Raw genomic sequence first — 23,345 nt, forward strand, 5'->3', positions numbered from 1 at the left:
TGCTGTTTTTCCGTTTCATGGCATCACGGATTTTATAGTGAGCTTTGCCAGCTTGGCATGGCGGTGATTCCCCCCCCCCCCTCTCCCTCCCTCCCTAAGGGCATTTCCGTACTTTCATTTCACACGAGTCAATCCTAATTATTTACATTTTTTCTTAAATGCTCATAGAAGATTTCTTTCCTTTCTTTTATATTTCTAATTATTTTAATTATGCTATAGAAAGTTAAGTCTATCTTTGGAAAAAAACGTAAATTGATTTTTATTCTTTTTTAAATTTTTTCTTCAACTTCTTTCTTAAGCATTATAACAAATATTCTCCTACTTTGTTGTTTTAGTTTTGCCAGCTTGGTGACTACAACATTTACTTTCATTAGGTTGAAGAAAATTACTTTCATGATCTCAGTTTAGATGTTATAGTCGTCTTTCTACTTCAATGATAGTCTTTGATATGTTTACGAAAACGTTAATAGTGATATTCCAATTTTAAAGACAATAGTAGATACTTTTGGAACAAATGGGAATATATTTGTATTTTTATATATATATATATTTTAGCAAACCTTTTTACAATAAAAAAGAGACAAAAAAATCTTAATTCAACCATTATTTATTCTTTTTCAACAAAGTTCCATTCTTTTTTTGTATTGCATAGATGTTATATGTACATAAAATGATTCTATAATAAATATTTCAATCTATGCATAAAGCTAAATAAGGATGAAATTATCATTTAGGATAAAAATCAATACACAGCATCAATTTTAAAAGGTAAAAGTTTCTTATTTTCCAAATACAGAGCATCAAAGTATATGTATATATATATATATATATATATATAAAAAAGCACTTCATATGATAAATAGTTATTTCAAAACACCAAAAAGAAGGTGTGTTTGACCAAAGTGGTTATTTGAATTTTAAAATTTATTTAAAAAAGAGAAAAAAGAGTAAGGAAAAAAAGGAGAAAAATAGTCAAAATGGGAGGAAAAATAACAATAAATGGGAGTGCCAATTGGTAAATAGCCCACACCCTAACACCAAACAAAAACAACCCTTAAAACCTTACGCGCGGCAGACACAGACCTTTTTCTATATATATATAAAGACAATCTAAAGGATCTCTGCAAAAACAGCGGAAGCGAAGAAGAAGAAGAAGAAGAAGAAGAAGAAGTAGAAGAAGGCATACCCACTAGAAGAAATTACGTTATAAAACCAAGCCGAACATCGAGAAGGAAGAAGGAGGAGGAATAAGGCATACCCACAAAACAGGGTATCCCAGAGATTCTTCTTTCTCTGTTTCTTTTCGTTTTTGCAGCGTCCAACGTCAACAATGGAGTCCCTTAGAAACAGAGGGGGTTTCAGGGTTTCTGTTTGTGGTCAAGAAGAGCTTGAGCAACTCTCCAGAGACGGTAGTCAGTATAGTCTTACCACTGGAATACTTCCTTCTCTTGGCGCTAGAAGCAATCGCAGAGTCAAGCTCCGGCGTTTTATTATTTCGCCTTATGACCGTCGATACAGGTGAGTTTTCGTTTTTCTCTTATTGGGTTTTTTAAGAGGCTTTTGAAAATGGCTTTTATCGGTTGCTTTGAATTCCTTCTTGAATTTCGTACGACTTTTTTGTATTGGGTTTTAAATTTTACATCATAAAGGGATTTCTTTATGTTTTTGTTGATTTTATTATGGTCAGATTTCTTATTGGTTCCATTTGTTTTCTCAAGTTTTTTGGGTTTTCCTGCTTGTGAATTTTCGTCTCTCTTTTTGTTATTGTAAATTATGGTGCTGGCTTTGCGTCTTTTTTCTTTTTGTTTTTGTTTTTCGCTTTAGTTCTTGTTTGTTTATGCGCTTCTTCCTATTAAAGGTTATTCTTTAACGTCAGACGATTCTCCTCATGCCCTAAAGCTTGCAAAAAGGTCGATTTTGTATTTAATATAGCATTGAACAGAAATATATATAAATAAATATATTTATACGTGTATATGTTTGTTTCGTGAATGAATTCATGGGGTTGTATGTTTTTGAAAAAAGAAAAAGAGAACTCAAGAGATTCTTTTCCTGCACTGATAAAGCCAATATTTATGGTTGTTTGCACAGGGTGATGCATAGCTTTCTCATTTTTCTCCCAAAAGTGGCTAAGGTTTTGTTATCTACAGGATTTGGGAGACTTTTCTCGTTGTTTTGGTGGTATATACTGCTTGGGTCTCGCCGTTCGAGTTTGGATTCCTTAAGAAACCCCAATCGCCACTCTCTGTTACAGACAATGTGGTTAATGGATTTTTTGCTGTGGATATTGTTCTCACATTCTTTGTTGCTTACCTTGATAAAACCACCTATTTACTTGTTGATGAACCCAAGAAGATTGCTCTGAAGTATGCAAGGACATGGCTGATCTTTGATGTCATATCCACAATTCCTTCTGAACTTGCACAGAAGATTTCCCCTCCGCCTCTCCGTTCTTATGGATTATTCAACATGCTTCGTCTCTGGCGTCTCCGAAGAGTCAGTGCTCTTTTCTCCAGGTACAAAGACTTTTCCATTTCGCTGTATTAGCATAAACAAATATCTACCGATGTCTTTGACATCTTTTATAAATGGTTGTAAAAGTTAGAAATAACACTATCCTTAACTTATTTTGAGACTAAAAACAGCTTAAATGTTAATCTAAGTTTCTAAACTTTTTGACTTGCGAAAATCTATATTTTAATCCTTGGTTCTACCTCAAATTAATGTTTGTTTTCTTTCTTCTGAACAGACTGGAAAAGGATAGGAACTATAACTACTTTTGGGTTCGATGTGCGAAACTCATTTGTGTAAGTTTTCATATGTCAATTGGATTGAGTTAGTTATTGATTAGTTTAGTTAATTCTGAAGATGTACTCTTATTTGTATTCTATGTATTTTTCAGGTTACTCTCTTTGCGGTTCACTGTGCTGCATGTTTCTATTATCTCCTTGCTGCTCGTTATCATGACCCAAAAAACACATGGATTGGAGCATCCATGGAAAACTTTCTGGACCAAAGTTTGTGGATTAGATATGTCACTTCCATTTATTGGTCTATCACTACCCTAACTACTGTTGGCTATGGCGATTTGCATCCTGTGAATACAAGGGAGATGGTTTTTGACATATTCTACATGCTTTTCAATCTTGGTTTGACAGCATACTTAATTGGAAATATGACCAACTTAGTTGTCCATGGAACCAGTAGAACTAGAAAATTCGTAAGTAGAAAATTCTTGCACAGTGTACAAATGACCCTTTATACTTTATATTATAATATACTATGTTTTCTTTTTTGTTCAATACTTTGGTACTTTTTTGCTCAGAGGGATACGATACAAGCTGCATCTAGTTTCGCCCATAGGAATCAACTTCCTCTCCGTTTACAAGACCAAATGCTTGCACATTTGTGTCTAAAGTTCAGAACTGACTCTGAGGGATTGCAGCAGCAAGAAACTCTTGATTCCTTGCCTAAAGCCATCCGATCAAGCATTTCACATTATCTTTTCTATTCTCTAGTAGACAAGGTCTACTTGTTTCGGGGTGTTTCAAATGACCTACTTTTTCAGCTGGTAATTGACAATATGTCCTTAAGCTTTTAACCTAGATATTTTTTTCATTTTTATACGAGTCTGTTGACAAGTATGCTCTTACTTTGATACTGAGTGATTTTCTGAAATGTTACAGGTGTCAGAAATGAAGGCAGAGTATTTTCCTCCAAAAGAAGATGTAATTTTACAAAATGAAGCCCCAACAGACTTCTACATTCTTGTCACGGGTGCTGTGGTAATTATTTAAGTTGTTTGATTGTGGAAACTTTTGAGTTACTTTCTGGCGTATTCACTAATTAGCCACCTAGTTCAGCTCAACCCAAAGTCTAATGTTTGACATTTTTTCACAGGATTTGCTAGTGCTCAAGAATGGAGTTGAACAGGCAAGTCTTATTGAAGCTCTTAGATTTTTTGAATATTTTGTTTTTGGTTACCTATGTGTTAGTCCAAGGCAATTAATTTACTGACTAAATTGCTCCAATACTTGCAGGTTGTTGGAGAGGCTAAAACTGGTGATCTTTGTGGAGAGATTGGGGTGTTATGTTACAGGCCACAATTGTTTACTGTTCGTACAAAGCGATTGAGTCAGTTGCTGCGTCTAAATCGGACAGCTTTTCTGAATATTGTTCAATCCAATGTCGGTGATGGGACTATAATCATGAACAATCTTCTTCAGGTCTGCTCCCTTTTATCAATTATATTATATGAGTTAACTAGAGTTATACTTTCCTTTTAAAGAAACAAAGACTGAATTTTAATGAAATGGAACGATTTGTCCATATTTGAGTAACTTACAAGGCGAGGATTAACGTGTAGTTTATCTACAATGACATTTTATTTTCTTGGTTGGCAGCATTTGAAGGACTTGAAAGACAAGGACCCCATCATGGAAGGAGTTTTGTTGGAGACAGAGAACATGCTAGCTAGAGGCAGAATGGACCTACCACTTAGTCTTTGTTTTGCAACACTTAGAGGAGATGATTTGCTTTTACACCAACTTTTGAAAAGAGGTCTCGATCCAAATGAATCAGACAATTCCGGGAGGACTTCACTTGTGAGTTTAATCTCCTGTTGCTCTTTTTGACTTTCTATCAACTGATTAAGAGGTTTTCCTCATTCTCATCCCTTATTGCTTTTCTTGGTTTCTCCATTTATGTAAATACCAGCATATAGCAGCATCAAATGGAAATGAAAACTGTGTGCTTCTATTGCTAGACTATGGAGCAGATCCCAATAGTAGAGGTACTATTCTGTACAATTTGCTGATATTACTGTCTACTGGTGTTATAAAACAACTTTACAGATAATTTTCTTTAAAACCGTTTGCTTGCTATGCACATCATACTTGTTATTTAATGTTTGAAGGTCAGATTGCTTAAAATTTGCCACTGCGTTGACTTTACTCACATCTGAAAAAGTATTTGCTGACATTAATGGCATTTATTTTCCCCCCATTATTCTCTTTCAAGTCAACTATCTTCACTTTTTAAAGATATGATTTAACAATGAGTACATACCCTAAATAAACTGTGCATTTTCCCGAGGATTTTTTTGTTCTATTTAAGGACCAAGTTGACCTAAAATTCTTATCCAGAACAGTGTTGATGGTAATTTGCTTTAGATACATTTGGAACCCATAAAAAAAATCCAGTCCAACTGTCTCATTTCCCATTATAGGTCTTCTTATTGTAATGTCCTTGCTGGCATCCAATTCTTATTATAACTTGATAAACAGATCCTGCAATGGTCATTGCAAACAATGTACCTTATCATGTGGTTCATGTCTTTTTTATTAGTTTTTCTTTTTTTTATGAAATTGTGGTTCATGTCTGTTGAATTGTTTTGTTTATTATTTATACATCCCCTGTGGATCTTTCTCTCTTGGATGGTTTCTATTCTGAGGAACGTATTAAAATATTAAATATCGGGGGAATGTAGAGACATAAACTGAAAAACTTGGAATTGTTGAAGGATCTCATTGAGATGGGGATCTATCTTAAAGAATTCTGTTGCTTTATTTTATTTAATAAATTCAAACAGACTGGAAAGATGATTATGTTCCCTGTTACTTTTTCTACAGATTCAGATGGGGTTGTACCATTATGGGAGGCGATACTCGGTGGCCATGAGGCAGTAGCTCAGCTACTTATGGACAATGGTGCTAACCTTCGGTCAGGAGATGTTGGACACTTTGCGTGTACTGCTGCAGAGCAAAACAACCTCCAGTTGCTCAAGGAGATTCACCGATATGGAGGTGACGTTACGAGTGCTAGGAACAATGGAACGACTGCTTTGCATGTTGCTGTTTGTGAAGACAACATTGAGATCGTCAAGTTCCTTCTCAAACAAGGAGCTGATATTGACAAACCAGATGTCCATGGATGGACTCCGAGAGATCTAGCAGACCAACAAGGACATGAAGGAATTAAAAACCTCTTCCAAACAACAAAAGAATCAAAATCTCAATCTGTTGTTGCAATTCCAGAGAAGCAGACCGGTATTCGCTTCCTTGGAAGATTTACAAGCGAGCCTATGATTCGCCCGCAACCTCAGGAAGCCAATGATGGTTCATGGCCAGGTCATTCTCGTCCCCGTCGTAGGACTAACAACTTCCATAATTCATTGTTTGGTATCATGTCAGCAGCACAGTCAGGGGAGAAAGGCATCCCTTTTCCTGATAACCAAACCAGTTTAGAGAACTCTGGAACCAACCCTGCAAGGGTGATAGTAAGCTGTCCAGAGATCGGTGAAGTTGGCGGGAAGTTGGTGCTGCTTCCAGAAAGTTACAACGAGCTGCTCGAGATTGGTTTGAAGAAATATGGGATTATGGCAACAAAGGTATTGAACAAAGATGGAGCTGCCATTGAAGATATAGAAGTCATTAGGGATGGTGATCATCTTGTTTTTGTCAGTGATGGAAGAACCACATAATATTTCATTGTTTTAGTTTGGTTTTTTATTTTGAATTAGTGAAAGGCAATTGTAAACGAAAGAGAATGATTACTGAATAGATAGAGAGGGGTTTGTAAAGTGCAAAACTTGTATATAGTTTGAGCATTCTTTTACGCAAGTTGAATGCCAATCGCAACCATTTTTACACCAAAATTGGTGGTCGAGAATTGAAATGGACTGCTTCATATTGCTCAAGTCTATTTAAAACTTCCGTCCATCCAAATTCATATACAGATTGTTTTAGAATCTTACTTTGTTTTTCTTTGGGAAAATATAAACTTCTAAGTTATCTTAAGCTTTTATAATTACTTATTTAATTTAATTAATATTGGATATATTGTCAAGATGAACCTAGCTCAATTGACACGATGAATGTAGTATAATCCTCGTGGTTCAATTACTTCATTCTGCATTTCAATTACAATACATTAGGAAAAAAAAGATAAGGGAAAAAAGAACAACTGCGCTTGGTTCTTGAGTTTTCAAGACATACCTTTTTAATCCTTGAACTTGGTAGGAAATAATAATGATAATTAATTGCTTTAAGTGAAGTTAGTAGGTCCCTCAACTCGATTGAACAACCACTCATTGAAGCTTAGAGATGCAAATGTTCTTCCATACATTAAGTGTACACATTCAACCGAGAGATAATTAGATAACCAAGTACTACATATCGGATCACATCATACAAAAGCAATAAAGTTCAACACCATGATATACGTTTCTCTAAAAACCTCGTGCAAACACTCATAATCCACTCCACCACCTTGAAGTTGTAGCTCAAATACCAATAAGTTCTGTTGAACTCGTATGACAACCCTAGAGCGAGTGAATAGGGTTCAATTAAACTTTTTAACAAATAAGTCTAAATTAAAATAATAAGATAATTTTTAAATTAAATAAAAAAATTAGCTAAATTATCTTAAATAACAAAGATTGATAAAAATTATATAATAGAGTACGCAATCAAACTCAACCAACAAAAATATGTAACTAAAATTAAATGCAAAAATAATTAGAAAAGAGTTGGAGAAGAAGATACACTAATTTAACTAATTTTATAGTGGTTCGGTCAAACTTGACCTACATCCACTTTCCCAAATACCTTTTGAGATTTTGATTGAAAATTTTCTTTCCTCTTTTCACGAATTAGAATCGAACCACTACTTACTCCTTTTTGAGTTTAAGAGCAAACCCAATCATTTCCACGGGTTAAAATCGAACCATCACAATATGTCGAAGTTTTAAATTACACAAAAGAAAACTCTCTAAAAGAGTGCATATACAATTTTAAGCTCATAATAATTAATCCTCACAATATAATAAGAATTCTCTCTAGAATAAGATGAAAAGAATGAACATTGGAAGCTCTAAAGAGAATAACAATGGTGGTTTTTGCAACTTTTGAAGATAGTAAAGATAAACAAAGTTCTTATAATATTAGAAAAAAATGAAGTTTTTGAAAAAGAGGGAAAGTATATTGAAATCCAAAATAATTTTGAGTCATTAGATGTAAGTAAAATAAAATTGAACGATTGAGATCTAAACTTAATTAGCCATTAGACACATCACAAATAATAATATAATAATATCTTTTCAAAATAATTTTTTTAGAGTGCAATCAAACAACTTCATAGTCTTTTTAAAAGAAGAGCCACACAAACATAAATAATAATATTAAATTTATTTTTTTAAAGCCAATAAAAAAGCAAAAACAAAAATAAAACCAACATTTGTTACTCCTTCATTGTTTCAAGTGACTTTTTCTAATTGGTTCGCATTTGATTACTTGGCCGCCACGTCACCATCTCGGGTATTTTTTGTTAAGCTTCTTTTAGTAGTGATTTCTTTGTTTGAACTCCGATTTCGTTGATTCAAGAGACGTGAGAATCATTGTTTTGAGCTTTACGTTATGGACTATTGAAAATAATAAAATTATCAATAAAAAAGTTTTAGATTTGTTATCATCAAAAAATTAATTAATCAATCAAATTAATTAATTAATTTGAGATTAAGAGAAAAAAAAGGCAACACTATCAAAAGGATTTTCTTTTAAAATATAGTGTTATTTTAATGAGTAGAAAACAAAAATATAATAAGGAAAATAATGTAAAAGATTAAGGCTAGGGAATACCAAAACTAGTACATGATACCATAAATCCTATACTTGATCCACAATTTTAAGTTTCACATATAGCTGCCACATTCTAGATTTTTTTTACATAGTATGCCGCATCGAAAATTAGGAATAAGATTTACGAGTTCCATGTTGTTACGTTGAAAATCATGCATGAGGATCACGCGTTCGTAGTCCCAAAACTCCACCCCTCCCCTAAAATATGTTTTACTTGACGCTCTCTTACAACTTTCTCTCAAATTTCTTCCACTCCAACGACATTCTCTCCACAAAGAAGTTTGCAGCTTGAGAAATACGTCTTGAAAAAGACTAGTATATATAAATCGAAAGAACTTTAGGTTCGAAACATAATATGAAATATGATTAATTTGACACATAATAATGGCTAATAAAATTATATTTAAATAAAGGATAGGTTTGCTATGATCGTTAAAGTTGAATTTGTTGTAGATATAATTGTATTAGAATTAGTAGGACCAACAAAATCCATAATTAGCAATTAAAGAGTTTACACATAAATCAAGTACAAAAATAATAAACATGTTGGGTTAATTGGACCACAAAAATAGATATCATATTCATTTACCCATAATACTTAAAAGAAAAGAAAATAGACATGAATGATATCTAAGACAGTTGGAGATTGACGACAACTGAGTTAAAAGAAATAAGAGAGAATTGGAAGGGAGCACAACGAGGGTTGGAGTTTTCGGCTTTGTCCTAAATTTCCAATGGCAAAATCTAAAACCCGTTGTGGACTAAGTACATGATTTAGGATATTTCCTTTAATCATGTATCCACTTCACCATTCTCCAACTTTATATTTCTCATTATAATTAAGTTTCACCAATTTTTTTTATAATTTTTGTAGATTAATTAATAGAGGAAAAAAAAAAAAACTAAAACTAAATATCTAATGAACAATCAAAGTTACCATTATAAAATTGAGTTTGAGATTTATAAATTAAATAGAAACAAAACTCAAGTCGAAACAAAATTATAACCTACTAAATTGAAGTATATTTTTTTTTCTATCTTAGGAATAACTGAAAGATACAACTATTGAAAATCTAAATGAATAATGTCAACTTCAGATTTGACAAATTTTAATGATTTAACCAAATTAAGTCTACGAAATCTGAGAACAAACCTACCGTGGCTTTTTCTTTCTTTTTTTCTTTTTTCTTTTTTTTTCTTTTTTTTTCTTTTTTTTTTTTCTTTTTTTTTGGAGAGGCAATCGAATCTAAGACATTGCCTTAAAAACAGAAAAAGATGCTCAAAATGCAAGAAAGGGTCAGGTAACACAATTGAGTTAAAATCTAATTTCCACATTGCTCATTTATAACAACCTTGTCAAGCAAAATGCACATTGTATCTTCTCATCAAACAAAACAACATAACAAAAAACTAAATGACAGAAATTTTAACATCTCATTTTTGCCGTTTCATTACAGAAGCTGTAGCATTTTCAAGTGCTGTTCGTGTTCTGGTTCCAATTTTGGAGGAGTATAACATCCATGAAGATCCTCCACCACATATTCCTACATCCCAGGAAGTGAAGTATTAAAACCACAAAAACAGGTATTAACATTCACCAACAAAAAACATTTAACAGGTTTAGAATCTTTACTTTAGTCAGTTCCCTTTTTGTGAGAATGTGGTAATGTCTTTGCCAGATCCTCTGAATGGCCATAGTAGCAGCAAGGAAGCCATAAGCTATGCCAAGGATTACAAAGATAACTATGAAAACGATAACAAGTGCAAAACAGGCTTCCATTGATGCAGGGAAACAATCCAAGATTCCCCATCCATAGCAACAGTTGTGACACCCAGCAACTCTTGGGTCATTACTATTCAGGGACGAACAATGTAGTATGAGCCCAAAGAATCCAAGCAGAACAAAGAAAGCTAGGACCCCTGATATACGAAAACATAAGCAGACATAGAGTCATTAGTAGTTCAAAACCATGAAACAAGTCATTGATCAAGAATAATTGAAACCTATGCCTTGGTTAGATTTGGCAAAAGAAAAATGTTCAGAAAGAAATGGCAACAAGGGCATTTATTTATTTAATGAAAATTTTAACTTTCATTGAGGAAAAATGAAAGAGAACACAGAAAAGCCAGATAGGCAAACCCACAATAGGGAGCCAACTACGGAAAGGGGTCCAGTTAAAATAAGACCTAGCAAATAAAAGAAAAGGGTCTGCCGAAAGAGAAACAGAGAATCTCCAGAGCCCAAGCATAATCAAAAGAAATCTTTCCCCTTGAGAATGGATATTATTTTTCTTGTCTCACAAACCCCATAAAACAACACAAAACCCAGCTTGGCACAAAAATATCCCTTTCCCACGTGGATATTTATTCATATTAAAGAAGAGGAAACAAACATACGACAAGACATCAGTATCAAATTAGAAATGGCCGCTGAATCTACCTTGATAAGAAATCAATTTAACTGAGAGATTTTAAATACATTATAGAGAGGGGGGGGGGGGGGGTATTTTGACAGGAGGGGTGGAAAAGAAGCTCAATTTCCTTAATTAACTATTAATGAGCTTTCAACACTAATAAAATGAGAGATTTTGCATCCTTCCTACTTTATATGAAGCATGAACGAACAACAATGCACAGCAAAGTCTGAATTTATGAATAAAGGAATTGTACTTGTGATAATAGACACACCTCAGATCCTATTCTTAAAGAAGCAGCTGACCAGTTTATTCCAAAGTAGCTTACCGATACAATAATAAAATGGAATAGGATGTTTGGACAGAATACGATCCCATCCATCACTGAAAGAATTCCTAAATGCCCCGTCTTTGTCCATGATATATGCATAACCACCAATTGCTGCTATTAACTACAAAAAGGATAAAATCCTCCATAAGTTTATGTTCAAATACTTATTCACTGCTAGTATTTTGGGTTGATCGTCATGTAAATGACAAGATGTGCTTAAATGAAATAAATTATCACAACTCCTTAAGATGGGAGTACCTAGTGAAAAAAAAAAAAAAAGCTATCATCTTGAAAACACAAAAGTCAAAAAGTTCTTGTAAGCTTGAAAAACAAAAAGTGACAGGCAGCTTCCTTGACAGGTAGTAATCTATAGGGTGTACAACCATGTCCTTAAGTTCTAAGGAAAACTAAAAGTTGAATAACCACATAGCAGTTTGATACAAATCACAATCATGCCCCTTGAAATTAAAAAAAAAGAAAGAAAAAGAAAAAAAAAAGATGGTAATTAAATTTCTTGATAAATAAACACTCAAGCTTCAGGATTTTAATAATAATTCTATAACAGGTAGAAAATTTATGGCAACTCACAGTTTGTACAGCTATAAATACAAGGAGAACATCTCTTGCCACAAAAAGCCTGAATTTAACTTTACGCCAAGAGTTGTCCTCAAATAAGGAAACTTTCAGGTGAAATTGGGCTTTGCAAGTTGTACAATGCGAGAAAGCAAACCCTTCCTGCAGAAATATGGGAATTCTTTCAGATTGATTAAAATTATAAGAAAATAGAAAAGGAAACAAGCAAGTCCTTCATAATCATAAGCAGGAACAGCATAGAAGAACTAAAATAAAGAAATTTGCCTTAACGGAGCGCCAATGATCAAGACAAGATCGATGGACAAACTGCTGTGTGCCTTTGCACATGCATGGAGAAATCAGTTCATCTTCTGTAAAATGAAAATTCATTTGAGCCAAGTGGAAGAAGGTATTACCCGAGCTATGAAAAACAGAACTTACATCATTTTACAAGCATTAAAGACCAAACACAAAAGTCACTTTGCATCAAAAACAAGGTTCAGCAAGGCCAAAATTGAAAGGGGTTTTCAATTCTAGTGATAATGAGAGACTATAAACAAAATAATTGCCCGCCAATATACAATGGAGCTAACATTCAACAGAATTGAGCCAACAATTACATGAAAATTTAGTTGAACAAGAAATTGCAAAAAACAAACTAACAATGAAATTCACCTGGTTCGGCATCGCTCTCTAAGCAAATACGACAACAAGGAATGGAACCAGCTTCAGTATCCTCATCCTTGATTTCATCAGAGGTTCCATGGGATGATGAATCGTTCTGATTCTCAAGCAGAGGATCAGAATCACTAGGGTTTTGCCCAATTGATGACTCCAATTGTACTTCCCCTTTCATTGATTATCTTCTTCTCCAAAAATCCAAAGCCTGCACAACCCTAAAACAAACTCAATCACAAATTCAGAGATCGAAAACCAATACCCAGTACAGGAATTACATATCTCAAAGTTAATCATTAAAAAAACAAAAACAAAAACAAAAACTTGGGGTTGGAGATGGGGTTTCAGAGCATCAAAATTAACATGGGAAAACGAAACAAAGACAATAGAGAGCTACAAATTGGGTACCTGAAATTGAGGAAAGATTCAGAGTGAAATTTCTACAGATGATGATAAATTTTAATGTAAAGTATAACAAAAACGTTGAAGAAGGTTGCACAAGTACAAAGCAGATGGGATGTTTCCTTTAACGATTTCTCAGCGCCGATGATTGTGATTCATATGAATTACCCATAATAGTGATCTTCGTTCACTCTTCCCATTTCTCAATCATCGTCTTCTTTCTCTTTGGGGCCTCACCACATCCATAAATTCGTCATGGGAATGGGCTCATCTCTCTTGGGCCCGAGGGAAGATTTTCATGTATACTCTCAACAAAGAGTAAAAGAGTTTGTACAAGCAAACCCGACAAACAAAAATTATTCAATCAGACCGTATTTGAAAGCAATTTTATATTAATTAAAATAGAAGAAAAAAGTACTCTCAAATTTATATTTAATAGCTATCGTAAGGAGTATGAAACTTTTTTAATATACATCCGACAGTTATTAAGAGACAACCACATTGTGACAGTCTCATTCAATAATTAAAATTTCTTGTCTTTCGTTTCAAATTTTAAATATTTTTATAGTTTCTTCATTTTACGTCAAGCAGTGCAAAATACTTTACTATAATGTTGTTGTCTCCTCAAATAATTTGTCTTTTAATCTTACATTTTTTTTCAATTTGTTTCCTTCAAGCATAGGGAAGAAATATTGAATACAGTAAAGTTGTATAATCTTGTATGGTACTTCTATTAGAATGTTATGGTCCTTACGCTACTCTTTTGACCATATTTAGGGTAAGTTAAATATGATTTTGGTCTTAGAAGCATGGTATAAGCTATAAATATCCTTTATATTTAAGATCTGTTGACTATACATTACTACTCAAAGTAGACAAATTGGTTAGTTGTTGATGTGTTTAGGTAGAAACACATGGTAACAATTGAACATTTAAGAAATTTAAATAAATCTTCGAATGGATCGAAGTTTTTAATATTACAAAAATCGTACTGAAATTATGTCATAATTCAAAACTATAGGAATCCATTGTGTAGTTTAACTCAATCATTTTAAAGAATATGCATGTGTGCGTGTGTATATATTATTGAAAAGATCAATCTTTTTTTACATCATTTTTGTATAAACTAAGACATCTTAATCTTGTATTTAATTCTATTCATTTTTCTTAATAGACACTATATACATGCACAGAAATTTATTATTTAGAGACTTTGGTAATTTGATATTATTGATTTATTAGTTAACACTCAAATCATGTATATGAATAATTGCTTGATCAACTTTTCAATACTATGATATGTAAGTAGTCATTCCTAACGATCTTCCTCAACTTCAAACATAGAAATGAGATATCACTCTCCATGAGGACAATTTCTTTCTACAAGCTCCCTTAAGAAAGGTTAGAATTAACACTTCATTAAACTAAACTAAACAACTTCTTGTCAACCAATTAATAAATCAAACAAATCTAAACCATCTAACAGAGGCAAATCTATAAGGGGTCAGGGATATGTGTCTTCCTCTAATTATAACCTCAATGTTTGAGCAATTTTTTGGTACAATTTGAATGTCAATCTACCGGTTTGATACCAATTTTGGTGGCCGAGAATTGAAATAGGTTGCGACTGAGTTTATTTAAAACTTTCATTCTAGTAAATCCATCAAATTAAAGAATAGTTTAGAATGTTACTTTGTTGTTCTTCACTTGTTTGAAAACTTAAATGAAATCTAGAACAAATTGGACCATTTCCCCCAATGTTCACAAACAACTTTGTTCAAGGGACATTCTGAGCGTCTGCATAGGTTCTTGATAACCAAAAATGAGTTTTTTAAAAATTTCTGATAAATAACAAATGGTCAAGAAATTAGAATGATTGGATTAAGAAACACCACGACCATAAATTATGAAAAGAAAAAACAACTTCTGAAGTTTAAAAAAATATGCAACAAAAAATATCTAACACTCAATAAATCCTCTAGGATATTTTAATTTAGAATTTTTCAAAAATTAAGACTATTTATAAAATATAACAAATTTCATAGAACTATTTATAGTCAATTTAAATATTTTATAAATAATATTTATTTATTTAGCTGATTTTTCTAAAACGATAGTATCACTAAACAAATTTATTATTTAGATTTTTTTTCTAAAAAAGGGAAAAGTTACATCTCCACGATTTAAATATATTAACAGTGATGTTGAACATTTCTTTGCATCAGTTCCCCCTTGAGAGTATCACCTCTTTCTCTCTCCAATAATATGAACAAAGTAAATAATTTTCAATTGGGTAATTCTTTAATTCTTACCAGCTTCCATCAACTTGTCAATACATCTGGAAAAGGAGATGGTCAAAGAAATGTGGCAATGAGAGGGATTTTAAGTTACAAGATCCAGGTGAAAATAAATGAGTGAACGACTATAAAACATCATTCAAGGTACATAAACCAAGTTCGACAAATCTCTAGGCACAGCCAGATGAGGTGAAGAATTCAAGAATAAAAAGGTAAGCACTATTCAGAATTTGCCACGCCTTGGCTGCTTCTTATGATAGTTCTACTTCCATAGCTTTCGTAACGACATGTTCTTCTCTGATTCCTTCTTCATCACCTTGGCAACAGCCATCTCAAAATCTTCCTGAGTCACGTGAACCCTTCTTTCCCTCAAAGCAAACATCCCCGCTTCTGTACATACGGCCTGTGTTCAATCGCAAAATATGCCACCAAAAAGTAATTAGTGAATGTTAACAGTCCTGCTGTTAAGCGCGGCTATATATTTTTTTTAATATCCGTGAATGTTGTGTTTGGACTCTCGACTAATATCTCTGGATAACCCGCTAGCCTTTACAAGTTTTGCATGCCAAGGTTATGGGATCGAACTGACTTCCATGACTCTTGATGTTTTTTCTTTCTTTCTTTTTTCATTTTTTGTTATACGTGGATGTTAAGTCAAGCCTACGTGGACCTTAACTAATCTCGTGGGACAAAATTTTCACGACTCATATTGGTCATTGAGTTACACTGTGAATGACGATTACATTTGTTTCCAATGCTATCTTGTAATAAACCTAGCAATTTATAGAGAGAACAATTTAATGTATACAGATGAACATCCAGCGAAGCATTAGATCCAAGAGCCTTTTATTTGAGCGTAGATAGCGTCTAGTCCTTTGGCTATCACAAGGTTGCGTAATCCTACTCAACAGGCTTATTTATATATATATTTTTTCTCCGAGTGTTCACAGAGAAAATGTTTCACTTGAAAGCTAGAGCATGCACTCTTACAGTTAATAGTAGTCGATGTACAACAATGATATGCACGAAGCGTGAGATTATTTTCAAAATATCATATTCATGATCAAAAGATTAATATACCTTGAGTTCTGCACCAGATGCACCATTCATCTTCTCAGCAATTTTCTTCAGATCAATCCCACGCATCAAATTCATTTTACGAGAATGTATTTTCAAGATATCAAACCGGGACTGCATTTCCATATAAACCGAATGTCAGTATATTTATATAGTAAGCGACTATGATTAATACCACCCTAAGTCCCAACAGCTGATAAATTGCAAGCTTCATCCAGGGGTGAAGAAAGGCACGTAATTAGAACAGAAACTACGAAGGCAACTGTAGGTACTCTCAAAAGTCAAACACATATTAAAGCATAATAAAACTGACAAGATAAGCAGCTTTTATCTTTCTACTTTAAAAAATTGTAGGTTCCTTTCAGAGCAAGAAAGAAGTTAAACACGAAGTTAATTGTATTACCATAATATTCTCTGAATAACAGAAGTATATACTGAAACAAGTAGTGGTACTTACATCCTCGTTAGGATTTGGAAATTCAATCTTCCTGTCAATTCGTCCTGGCCTTAGGAGAGCTTGATCCAGAATATCAATCCTATTGGTGGCCATCAAGACCTGCAACAAGACAAAGAAGTTAGAAACCAAATTGCAAGGCTTTTAGTACAGAGTTACAAACAGGAAAGGATATTTAAATATTTTAAAGGGGCTTCGAGTCAATGGGTCCAATATTTAGCCTCAAGGCTTACTCCTTTAAATTCACAAGAAGAATAAGCACTATGAAAATAATGGCGTGGAATCTTTAAAACTTGTGTACAGAGGTAGGAATGGAATCAATATGCAGTCAATTCTTTAGAACAAAAAAGATCTACTCATGTTTGTAATACAACCCATTTTACAAGTTACAACATTTACCACAACAATTCATGAAAAGCACAACCAGAAAGACATGCACTCTTAGGAAAGACATACATTTTCCCTTTCAAACAATATATAAGATAGCTATACACTTCGATTACTGAATTTTTGGGATTAAATACACTTACAAGTTATACCTTATATCATATCACTGAAAGACATAATAAGCTTCACCAATCAAGATAATAAGTCTAAACTCCGAAGGCAACATCAACCTTTTCAAAACATTGGTTGATCAAAATCTAGAATATCATTTATTCAATCAGAATCTTTTTTCCTTTTTCTTTTTAGTTGAGAAATATCTGATCAATGTTGGTCATAAGATATTCTAGTGTCATATGTTCCATCATTCACATATGTAGTTCATTTATTGTACCTTGATCTTATTTGATGCTTCAAATCCATCAAGCTGGTTAAGAAGTTCCAACATAGTACGCTGCACCTCACTATCACCATTACCACTCCCAGATTCCATTCTAGCAGACCCAATACTATCGATTTCATCCATGAAAATAATAGAAGGTGCATGCTCCCTGAAAAGGAAAATTAATAAATGATTGCAATAGAATCAATAAAAAGATGCTTACAATTAAATCACCAATTGACATCTAAAGATATAATCTCTTCCAGGTTTGATTTTCTGACATTATTTCGCTGTTCAGTTGAATGTATTCATGGGTGGAAAATGAAATCATAAACTACCCATTTCCGATAAATAAAAATTTAGCACCACAAGAATCGTTCCTGACTTTGATTCTAGTCATTTGTGGCAGTCAAGAAAAAGAGTCCCCATACATGAATAAAAGCAGGGAGGTTAGGATCAACAACACCAACTGGATGACTTAACAATGAAACACAGTAGAGAACATCAGTTTCAGAACAAACCTAGCCATGACGAAAAGCTCTCTGACCATTCTAGAACCTTCTCCAATATATTTCTGGACCAACTCAGACCCAGAAACCCTGATGAAAGTACAATCTGTATGGTGAGCCACTGCTCTAGCCAACAGTGTTTTCCCAGTACCAGGTGGCCCATACAGCAAGACACCCTGTTTGAAGCACATGGTGAGAGAGATATATTCAATACGACAAACTCAAGAAACTAGTTAAGAAAGTACTGTTGTTGTATTGATGTAGCATTACCTTTGGTTGAGCTATTCCAAGACTCTCAAAAAGTTCAGGATGCTTAATGGGGAGTTCAATAACCTGCAGATTGGAACTAATACTTCAGAACTTACAGATTATTGAATAACAAGTAACCGACATAAATAAATAAATAAATAAATAAATAAATAAAACTATTTGCAACATACAAACCTCTTTTATTTCTTTTATTTGTTGGTCTAGACCACCAATCATATCATAAGTTGAATCAGGAACCTTTTCAACTTTCATAAGATTAACAAGTGGATCCACTTTGCTTGGCAAGACTAAATGAAGAACGTAGCTGTCATTACGGAGAGCCACTCGGGTTGAGGGTGTGATTTTTGTGATATCGATACTTTTGTCAATATCAACAACATATTTCCCTTCTGGATGAACCTGTGCAAGTGAACACAGAGAAGTTGGAAACAAAGAAAAGAGTCCAATATATTGAGAACGAAATCAAAACTTCTAAGATTGTATCGCCAATTTGCCATAGACATACAAATTTGAATTGCTGAATAATAATAGATGCTAATGATAATTATTTGAAGCACGGCATGGCAAGATTCTATTTCACAGCAAGTATCAGAATCAAATCTCAGTACTTTTTAATACCATGCACAGGGTGGTAGGCAACTTAAGCACATTTTCACTTTTTTACTACAGAATATTAAACTTCACAGAAATGGAGTTTCCACAGAAATTCTTTCAAAAGATCAACATGTATCCCAAGGTGTTGAGAGAGTGAGGGAGGGAAGGGGAGTGGTACATTGGTAATGAATTAATACTTTATCATTATTACTTTTTTCTGTAATAAATAGAGAAGAAAAGGTCACTTGCCTTAACTAAAACTTTGTTCTTTCCCATGACTTTAACAACTTCACCAACATAAGATCCTGGCTCTTGAAGTAGCTGGAGCTCTTCCCGAAGCATGCGTACTGTAAATATTAATATGAGTTATAATGCAATGACCTCAAATAGATCATAAGTCCAATTTCTAGGAAATAAAAGTACAGTTTAGACTGAGCAGACTAAAAAATGAAGGTAGGAAAACACTTCTACGAATACGCAATGCCTTTTGAAGCATTATATCATATATGAGTAAAAAACCATAGTTTCTATATTATCATAAAAAGTAAAAATAAAAAATTATAAAAATCCACTATATCTTGATCATCTTATTTGGAAGTAACGAAGTATATCCCACGATGAAACCATAGTCAAACATCTTACGAATAGTATAGCCCAGTATCCGAATTTTTTTCCAAGATTCTATCAAAAAGCTGAAGATACGCAGAGATATTAACTTGGACAGTTATCAAAGAGGACAATAACATCAGAATTCAATTACAATAGTTGTAGTATACATTGTATATGAAAAGGTGAGAATAATTCTACTCATCAGTTACCAGTTCCAGTACTACTGCCAAGATATTTCAGTTACCTGAGAATGAAATTGGCTAGGCCCTAAAGGATTCCAATTCCAATTCCAAAAGTCTCAAATCGAGATAAATGACTTCTAATGCCAACATATTTCAGATTCTAAGACACCGCTAACCGGTTTTCAACCATTTATAATTAGAAGAAAATGACATGAAGAGATAGAATTTCAAATCCAACAACACTTCGTTCGTTGAAGAAAGGAAGTGGGAAGAACAGCCACAAAAATTTATAAGAATGAAAGAGAATTGATTAATTGTTCTTTTATCTTCCTTTAAAGCATTCAAGTTTTTACATTTTTCCCTAATTCACTTTTCTCATTAAAATTGCCTCAGGGTTCAACTTCCTATAGCATCTTAATTATGTAACCATTCTTCAGCGGAGCAAACAACAAGTGCGAAATTTGTGAGAAACCAAAGGTACCCAAAAAACTCACAAACCCTGGAAGTAAACTAAAAAATTCAAAATTCAAAATTCAAAATTGATTGGGGTACCTTTCGAATTCAGCTCGTTACGCTGAGCTTCAAGACGATTTAGATTATGGGTCTTTTGACGGACCTGGAGCTGGAGCTCGTGAATATGTTGGAGATAGTACTGCCTCAGACCCTCACCTTGTTTCGTCGCCTGTTTCGCCGAGCAAGCATCTAACGACGCCGACGCCACTTTCTGGGTCTCGACCTCCATTGTCGCCATTGGAAAGACCTAGAAAAATCGAACTCCTTTAACTGGACGATCTAGATTTGAACAAAAGATAACCAAACTGGAAAATGAGACTTTGTCGAGCGAAGAAGATGAATGTTGTAAAATGGAGGTGGGTGTGCCTGGTTTCTTGCGCTTTCGGCAAAGGAATGAACGATGACACGGGCTTTAGCATCTTAATGGGCCGGCAGAAGCTAAAGCCATCTAGATCCAAGCCCACTCAATCCACCCAGGCCCAAAGAAACAAAAGAAAGGGTGTGTTTGGGGGAGGGAAAGAGTTATGGGGGAAAATGATTATGATAATCCTAGGATTATGATAATCCTAGTATTATGATAATATGTGTTTGGGGGAAGATTTATTATTGATAGTGTTATGATAATATGTGTTTGGGGGAAGAATTATTATTGGTAGTGTTATTATAATATGTGTTTGGGGGAAGAATTATTATTGGTAGTGTTATAATAGTATGTGTTTGGGAAAGGGATTATTATAGTAGTGTTATAATAATATGTGTTTGGGGAAAGAATTATTATAGTAGTATTATTATAATATGTGTTTGGGGGAAAGATTATTATTATAGTATTATTATAAAATGTGTTTGGAGGAAGAGTTATGATTGTAGTATTATTATAAAACTTGTTTGGGGCAAAGATTACGTTAATTAGATTTATGTTATTTTTTTTAAATAAGGAATGTTAATATAAGAATAAAAAATATATAATTTTTTTTTTCATGATCAATATTCAATTATGTAATTAGAATAATCTAAACATAATTCTGTAACTAGGTTTTGAAAATATAATTCTCTTACGTTATGTCGTCCAAAATTAATTCGTAAATCCGTAAATTCATTAGCGTATTTAAACCAAATTATTTCCACGTATTAGCAACTTATAAATATTGTAAAAAAAAACTTGAACGAAAACACTACATTAATAGGATAATACAACAATTCATACCATTACATTTTAAAGCGAAACGAAACTACAAACTAATTAACTTCAACAGAATTTAAAGTTCGTTATATAATAAGACATAACAAGTTAGAAGAATAACATATAGTCCAAGTAAGAAAAGTTTCATTAATACAAATAAAACAAACTAACTAGTCATTGGTTTTCTTGAAGAATGAGGCTGCAGTACGGGTACTTCATATGGTCGGGAACTTCAAGGAAAGCTTTCATGTCATCGACGTTACGCATAAGTATACGCATTAAGCGACACCTATCCATCAATGTGAGCTCAGGGATGGCCTCTAAATGTCGAACAATCTCTTGACGTGTTTGGGTAGCATCTTGACGTTGTAGGATAGGCCATTCAGCAATGCGATGAAGTTGTTCATTTCCATACTCAATGGCAGTACGAACTATGTCCCCACTATCTGTGGCATGTCCTGGACGTTTCCGCTTAGACCCGCTTGAAACATTTCTACGTTCACCGACCCTAGCGGTTCTTGTTTCCATCAAATCATCAGGCGACATGTTCAATCCCGGACTGTACATTGGCGGAAAGTCCGTATCTGGCATAGCATCAGCAGCAAATGCGTCATACCCAGGAGGATCGTTTGACCCAATGTCCGCAAAACTCTCAGCCCGACCTCCTGTTGCACGATCTTTGCCAAACACGTACGACAGTTCGTCATAGTGGACAAACGACTTATTAAGGAGGCCTTTCGCCGCCGGATGACTCTGTATAAGTGCAATAATAAATTATTAGTCCATGTATTCAAATAATCAAACAAGTGTTCAAATATCTAGTAACGCACCTTTACCCAATCGTCAAAGACTTCTTTCTCAGCGACGATGCATTTTTTTTTCATCATTCCACCCAAAACCACTACAGTTTGGGCCACGCATCTCCGCAAGTGCGTGAAACATTCTCTTCATCAATTTGATTCGACTATCGATGGTTGAAGCATGGATATTAGAACCTGGGATCTTGAACGCCATCATTCTCGCTAGCTGATTTAAGTACCCGGGACGAAAGGTCCCATTGTCGGACCTCCACCCACCAGCATTTACCAACTCCACGAGGCACTCCACGAGGCCTGCCTCTTCCTCTTTAGTCCAAGTATGTTTAGGTAGTCTCGATGAACTTGTCATGCTAGACGTAAAACGCAAAACATATTAGTTTCATTAAGTTCCGTATGATTAGATAACATACATACGATTAATTTCATAGTACAATGAACTCCTGCTGAAAAACAGTTTGGCAGTAAGTTAATTGGTTAACCAATACATTCAAAATAATCATGTTACAAAAACTATGACAAAATAAGACTTATTGGCATAACTACTTAAGTATGAAAATGAACGGGGAACATTTAATTTTTCTATTGGTTACGCAACTCCCATTCAGTAAACATTTCTTCTGCAAGGTTGTCCCTCCATTGACTCCACTCATTCGACGTCTCTATGTAATGTATGTCATCCGCGGCAGTAGTCGCGTGGGTGGAATCAACCTCATCTATGTTGTCTTCTATATCAAAGTTTGTCATCTCCCTATTGATAAGGTTGTGGAGGAGACAACATGCGAGTATTGTGCGACATTGAACTTCTACAGGATAGTATGACTTTCCCCGCAGTATCGCCCATCGACCCTTCAAGACACCGAATGCTCTTTCGATTACATTACGAGCAGAAGAATGTTTCATATTGAAGAACTCTTTGGACGTTGAAGGTGCATTTTCAGGGCCACGCCATTCTTGTAAGTGATAGCGTTGCCCTCTGTATGGTGCCAGGAAACCCTCCGCATTTGGGTACCCGGCATCAACCAAGTAGTAATAGCCTGTAATC

At 34.0% G+C, this 23,345-nt stretch overlaps 3 protein-coding genes across 4 annotated transcripts; 1 reads left to right on the forward strand and 2 right to left on the reverse strand.

Annotated features, from left to right (window-relative positions):
- Positions 1-1,044: 1,044 nt before the first annotated feature.
- LOC103502725 (potassium channel AKT1) lies at positions 1,045-6,697 on the forward strand. Its single transcript, XM_008466776.3, has 11 exons — positions 1,045-1,518; positions 2,151-2,516; positions 2,750-2,807; positions 2,903-3,220; positions 3,326-3,571; positions 3,687-3,785; positions 3,901-3,933; positions 4,041-4,226; positions 4,404-4,604; positions 4,717-4,792; positions 5,631-6,697. The coding sequence occupies exons 1-11, from the start codon at positions 1,331-1,333 to the stop codon at positions 6,479-6,481; spliced, it is 2,622 nt and encodes an 873-aa protein (XP_008464998.1). The 5' UTR covers positions 1,045-1,330; the 3' UTR covers positions 6,482-6,697.
- Positions 6,698-9,946: 3,249 nt separating this feature from the next.
- On the reverse strand, positions 9,947-13,364 carry LOC103502724 (uncharacterized). Of its 2 annotated transcripts, none has more exons than XM_008466774.3 (7): positions 13,041-13,364; positions 12,630-12,840; positions 12,240-12,325; positions 11,970-12,116; positions 11,379-11,502; positions 10,270-10,556; positions 9,947-10,180 (listed from the first exon to the last, which is right to left on the reverse strand). In XM_008466774.3, the coding sequence occupies exons 2-7, from the start codon at positions 12,808-12,810 to the stop codon at positions 10,088-10,090; spliced, it is 918 nt and encodes a 305-aa protein (XP_008464996.1). In that variant the 5' UTR covers positions 12,811-12,840; positions 13,041-13,364; the 3' UTR covers positions 9,947-10,087. The 2 variants fall into 2 exon arrangements, with proteins under 2 accessions (XP_008464996.1, XP_008464997.1); XM_008466775.3 differs by having other exon boundaries at positions 12,630-12,850; positions 13,041-13,325.
- A 1,951-nt stretch (positions 13,365-15,315) lies between these two features.
- Positions 15,316-20,700, reverse strand: LOC103502723 (26S proteasome regulatory subunit 8 homolog A). The gene is made up of 9 exons (XM_008466773.2): positions 20,345-20,700; positions 19,251-19,348; positions 18,582-18,806; positions 18,408-18,470; positions 18,150-18,313; positions 17,641-17,797; positions 16,866-16,964; positions 16,412-16,522; positions 15,316-15,734 (listed from the first exon to the last, which is right to left on the reverse strand). The coding sequence occupies exons 1-9, from the start codon at positions 20,541-20,543 to the stop codon at positions 15,594-15,596; spliced, it is 1,257 nt and encodes a 418-aa protein (XP_008464995.1). The 5' UTR covers positions 20,544-20,700; the 3' UTR covers positions 15,316-15,593.
- Between the last annotated feature and the right edge of the window lie 2,645 nt (positions 20,701-23,345).

The sequence above is a fragment of the Cucumis melo genome, chromosome 2, assembly GCF_025177605.1.
Source record: "Cucumis melo cultivar AY chromosome 2, USDA_Cmelo_AY_1.0, whole genome shotgun sequence".
Taxonomy (NCBI): Eukaryota; Viridiplantae; Streptophyta; class Magnoliopsida; order Cucurbitales; family Cucurbitaceae; genus Cucumis; species Cucumis melo.

Excerpts from the sequence above, each read along its gene's own strand:
- LOC103502725 (XM_008466776.3), top strand. The coding sequence starts at position 1,331 with ATGGAGTCCCTTAGAAACAGAGGGGGTTTCAGGGTTTCTGTTTGTGGT. Across the intron at positions 2,517-2,749 it reads GTCAGTGCTCTTTTCTCCAG|ACTGGAAAAGGATAGGAACT; the intron begins GTACAAAGACTT and ends TCTTCTGAACAG. Across the intron at positions 4,605-4,716 it reads ATTCCGGGAGGACTTCACTT|CATATAGCAGCATCAAATGG; the intron begins GTGAGTTTAATC and ends TGTAAATACCAG.
- LOC103502723 (XM_008466773.2), bottom strand. The coding sequence starts at position 20,543 with ATGGCGACAATGGAGGTCGAGACCCAGAAAGTGGCGTCGGCGTCGTTA. Across the intron at positions 18,471-18,581 it reads AAATAAAAGAAATAAAAGAG|GTTATTGAACTCCCCATTAA; the intron begins GTTTGTATGTTG and ends TCCAATCTGCAG. Across the intron at positions 17,798-18,149 it reads GAGCTTTTCGTCATGGCTAG|GGAGCATGCACCTTCTATTA; the intron begins GTTTGTTCTGAA and ends TTTCCTTTTCAG.
- LOC103502724 (XM_008466774.3), bottom strand. The coding sequence starts at position 12,810 with ATGAAAGGGGAAGTACAATTGGAGTCATCAATTGGGCAAAACCCTAGT. Across the intron at positions 10,557-11,378 it reads TCCATTTTATTATTGTATCG|GGGTCCTAGCTTTCTTTGTT; the intron begins GTAAGCTACTTT and ends TTCGTATATCAG. Across the intron at positions 10,181-10,269 it reads CAAAAAGGGAACTGACTAAA|GAATATGTGGTGGAGGATCT; the intron begins GTAAAGATTCTA and ends CCTGGGATGTAG.